Below are 4,805 nucleotides of genomic sequence, written 5' to 3' on the forward strand. Positions count from 1 at the left end.
CCTCCACAGCTAGCAATATAGTTTTGCTGTGTCTTAAAACATGCTAGCAAGCAAAATGGACACAATAATACAGTGAACTTAACAGGTGGCAGTGGTCTTAAACTTTACAGGCCCTTGACACATAAACACAACATAGTAACAGTGCAGCTAAAAACAATGAACATTTCTTTGGGAAAACCCCTCAATGCAGTTTCTGTAAAATGTTGACTGTGTTCTACAGAGGAGAGAGAAAAAAAACAAAAACAGAGGGGGGCACTAAAGCACTCCAATGATATCTTCATTCAACACATGACAGCATTATGGTATGTGTGAATTAGTACCTATACTACAAACTCAGAATTAAATGAAAAATAATTAACAGAACAGTACTTCTGATCCATTTTGAGCCATCTATATAAGGACAAACAAAAATCATCTGCAGTGCTGTATAAAAGGTGAATTGCCCAACAGAGAGAATCCAAAAAATTTAAATGAAAGAAAGAAATATAAACAACTCAAATATTAACATTATATATTGGAAATCACCATTGCACCAATGAACCATTCAAGACCCATCAGTCATTTTCAAGTGCTCTCACTCCATAAGCTTGTTTTTCAGAAACTGTGCCTTTGAAGAGAGCTTTTGTCCATCAAGATTTAAAAGTATCTTCTGGAGGACTTCAAAGGTGCATTTAAGTTCTGGTGGGTAGCTCAGGTTCAAACAGTATATGAGTCCAAACAACAGAGCACATGCTTGTGCAATGTTACCCAAATCAGTGAGATCCTCCACACCCTCAATCAGGACACCAATGTCCTCTGGGTCATCTTCAGGTTCAGCACCCTCCTTCTGGATGACGTACACCCCCATCACAGTTTGCTCCATGCAGCTTTTTGCCTCACTGTCCGTATCCTACGTGACAAAAATATAAGACAACAAAGTAAAATTTAAGAGATTGTTTAAACAACTGTTTCTATGCTGTTCATAAAATCCAAGTAGTCAAAGTAATAAACAGAAAATTACACACCACTAAAGCAGTTGTTAATAATTACTCCAATACATAAATGATAAAATACACCTCTCATGTCAAAAGAGGTGGCATAATTTACCTCTTACCAGCCCCTCCCCCGAAAGGGCCATTGTCCAATTACACATTATAGCAACCGTTACTGTGTCTGACAAACATTAACCTCAAGCAAGATGGAGAAGCGGTGTGCCCACCGATAGTCCGAGAGATTGTGTCTGGAGGAGTTGTGTTCTTTCCATTCACAAAGTCAAAAACAACGTGAATGGATTAAACAGTGTGGATGGCCCCACTCCCAGGTAAATGTACCGAACATTATGAAGCATGTCTGCTTGCACATTTGGGTACCCGTTGGTGCACAGAGGAAACCATTTGTTTGTCGGACGTAGCAAGAGTAACTTAGGGGGACAGGACTTGAGAAAAGGCTAATTCAGCTGCTAAAATAAAACAGGTATAGAAGTGTTAGTACTAAACAGCTCAAAGTTCATAGACATTTCTATTTACAAATACTGATGACCATAGCAATGAAAAAACAACAGGACTTATTTTAATCCAAGTACAGATTCAAAAGCAATGTTGTCTTGATGCATGTTAAAATACATTGTATGTTTGTGTATCAAGTTTAACTACGGTATGCATAAATTTCTTTCCTTCCAATACCAAATTTCAGAAATTCTTTAATGCAGAGCTTAATACTGTTTGGTATTCAAGACATCCTTTCCCCAATACCAGGTGTCTTGTTGCTAATCTCAAAATTTTAATTTTAACGATTTGCATTTGAGGCAACGTCACAATTTGTATGAGAATGTTACAGTCAACATGCTGTCACAATGACTCACCAAGTACTCCTTTAGTAACTTCTCATAGTCTTCGTTTAGGTAGATGCACAAGGACTTCAAGATGCATGCTCGTCTGGTATGGATGTTGTCATGCTGGAGAGGAGGAGATAATATGAGCCAAAACCAGGCTGTTTTTCTTAAAGCTAGGGTAATCAGTTAACTTGCATAATTATTCTTTAGGTTAGAACCGGGCATGTATCATTTGTTAAGCCGAAACAAAATTGACAAACTTCACCTCCAAATAAAAGTTATTTTTGCTGCCTATGACAAAGTCTACTCAATCCTAATACAAACCTTGGAGATGGCAAGCATGAGACCTCTTATTTTCTTTCCAGGTGTCCCTCCTTTGCTCAGAAAGATTTCCATTAAGCGTGGTGCATATTGGTCAAGCTCGGCAAAGAAAGTAGATAGCAGAGGCTTTGTGGTGATTCGCAGAAACTCCTTGTCAATCTGCAATAGAGAACAAATACATTGATTAAAAACTCAACTGTATATTTCACTCACTTCACATCCAAGCTGACTAAAGCTGCCTTTAGAAGACCATGCAGACATCAGTACTGTCATTGATGACGGCTTCTGAGAAGCTTTTGGTCAATTATAAGATCTTAGCTGTGGCTGCAATATGCTGCCATCAGATGCTTTTCACAAAAGATTAAGCCATGACGGGATAAAGAGGGGTCTAGGGGCGGCGCCCGGGCTGTGACGTGCAGGGTTGCGTATACAGCGTCAGACGGAAGAGACCGGTAAACAGGTCTATAAACATTCAAGCAATAACCTATAATCATTTCTAATATGACGCACTAAATTAAAATCACTTTAGGTTTAAAAACTTCAATAAATACAGATATTAAGAAACCCTCAGAGGAATGCGATCCACATGTTTGCGATACTGCTGCGCATATGTTTAACCATCGAGCGTGTTTTCGAAATTTATGCTGCTGCTCAAATTAACCCGTTACTTACGAGCTGGAGAAAATGTGCAATGAGCTGTCTGTGGCGAGGAGCTGCAGTAAGGAAGGCAAGAGGCAGACGGACGCAGCACCTGCTTTAAAACATGACGGAGAATAGTCCCTCTTTTCTTTCGGGACCACTCTAAATAATGGTAGCTTAGATTAAACTCCAGCTGTCTGACAATAAAGTGTGGAGGATTCTCCGTTTTAGCACAACGCCTGTCTGATTGGTCATACAGTCATGCCTCTGTTGCATTCACTGAACCCAGGAAAAGTCATAGCACTCAATTAGACTGATCCCTTCTGGGTAAAAAAACAAATAAAATAAAATAATCACTGGTTGATAAACGTTTGTGGGTAAAGCTGAGAATGTCCTGGTCAGCCGAGGCCAGCACACATTCCATATGTCATCAGAAGACCTCCCTCTGTAGCGCAAAGACTTCATTCAGAAGTTCAGCATTGAAGAAAAATTGCGGTATATCAGAATGAAGCTTGCAGGCACAGAATGCAGCAATATCTTGTTTTGCCAAGGCATAGTGGCACATTTAGAAGACACACCATTGCGGGAATATTACTCTGATATGCCGCTACATTGCGTCTTCTAAAAGAGGCTTAAAAAACAAATGCACAAATGTCTCTTCAATGTAGACCTGTGAAAAAGCAGACCAGAGTACCTGTATAACAGTAGAGGTTTTGGTTTAAGTGTTAACAGAATGCCATCTGAGGCTGTATTTACAACATTTTATGACGAGGAAGGATCCGGATCATTCTTATGTCCTGATACATAAAACCTACTAAATTAAACGGTACTTACTTTTTCACATTACTATTTTCAGTGATACAGGAACCAACAACAGGTAGTACTTTTAGTTTTGGACTACAAAACATAAATTACATGCAACATCCAAATGCATTTTAACCACACTTGCCTCTCTCGCAGTGAACAGAGCTGGCCATCTGCTTTTGAAGTCTGCAACCATCGGCTGACCCTGAAGAACTTCTTGCCTTCTGTATGAGAAAGTCTTCTCCATTTTCACACTCACAACAGAGTCATTATTTCTTTTAGTCAACTCAGAAAGAATTGCAACTCTCTCCTGTTCCAGACTTTCTGATGTCTCTCCTTTTGGATGCTGTGGACAATAGTTAACTTCAGCTCTTTTGGGTTTCTTCACATTGAAGGCTGCCTGACGGTTGTCACCAGACTTGTTTTTGATGGAGTTTATGGTCACCTCTGTACATCCAAGGCCTCTCAGTTTGTTGCGGAGGTTAGCCATTTTATATTTTAGGCTAATCTTCCACCCATAACAGCCATTGAAAGACCCCTGCTCTCTAAGGCAAGGATGCTTTTTCACAAGAGCTTCTGCAACGTCAGTCAGATCATTGTCTGTTGGGTAGGCTTTGAATTTGTATATTTCTTCAGCCAGTCGTTCCAGAATTTGGGATTTCAGTTTAGGTGAAGGGTTCAATAGAGTTCCCCCATTGGCGCAGGCAGTATTGGCCTTCTCGAGTTCAAATTCTGCCTCATAGCTAAATTGAGGTACAGTGAAGACACTTGGCCAAACCCAGTGCCTTGAGGATGGTGAAGAACCTGAAGATGAAATAGGCTCTGTATCATCTGTGTCAGCAGAGGAGATGGATACAGACTCTGTTGCTTGGCTTTGAGAAGTTCTTGCATCTTCCTCCTGTGGGCTTTGCAAAAATATCACCTTAAGGGTGCCTTTGTCCTTTACTTCTGAGACATCTGACATATTCATGAACTCATTTCCAAAGTCCTCATCTTGATATTGAAGTCGAATATCTTGCTGTAATCCAAAACTTGTCTTTACTGTGTGGCACAAATCTTCAATTGAGACCGGTGTCCCTGCAGGAAGAATCAACTTCCTGGCATCATCTTCACCCAGGATTATCCGCAGTCTTAGGGGTGACGTCATTTTGAAGATCTGAAAAATATCAGCAATTCTTTTAGAAAAAGTCACCGTTTGGCATATCAACAAGCAACAATTAGGGACCCTTGT

General features: G+C 40.1%; 1 protein-coding gene across 2 annotated transcripts; it reads right to left on the reverse strand.

The window, feature by feature from the left end:
- Positions 1–217: 217 nt before the first annotated feature.
- On the reverse strand, positions 218–4,064 carry LOC146696497 (uncharacterized). 2 transcript variants are annotated; one of them, XM_085474612.1, is made up of 4 exons: positions 3,720–4,064; positions 2,135–2,290; positions 1,841–1,933; positions 218–889 (listed from the first exon to the last, which is right to left on the reverse strand). In XM_085474612.1, exons 1-4 carry the CDS (start codon positions 4,062–4,064, stop codon positions 575–577), a joined length of 909 nt encoding a protein of 302 aa, XP_085330738.1. In that variant the 3' UTR covers positions 218–574. The 2 variants fall into 2 exon arrangements, with proteins under 2 accessions (XP_085330738.1, XP_085330740.1); XM_085474614.1 differs by lacking the exon at positions 3,720–4,064 and adding an exon at positions 2,804–2,857.
- Positions 4,065–4,805: the final 741 nt, after the last annotated feature.

This window comes from Copadichromis virginalis, linkage group LG12, assembly GCF_057382275.1.
Source record: "Copadichromis virginalis isolate Kocher_CV1m ecotype Utaka linkage group LG12, C_Virginalis_male_GT1.1, whole genome shotgun sequence".
Lineage (NCBI taxonomy): Eukaryota > Metazoa > Chordata > Actinopteri > Cichliformes > Cichlidae > Copadichromis > Copadichromis virginalis.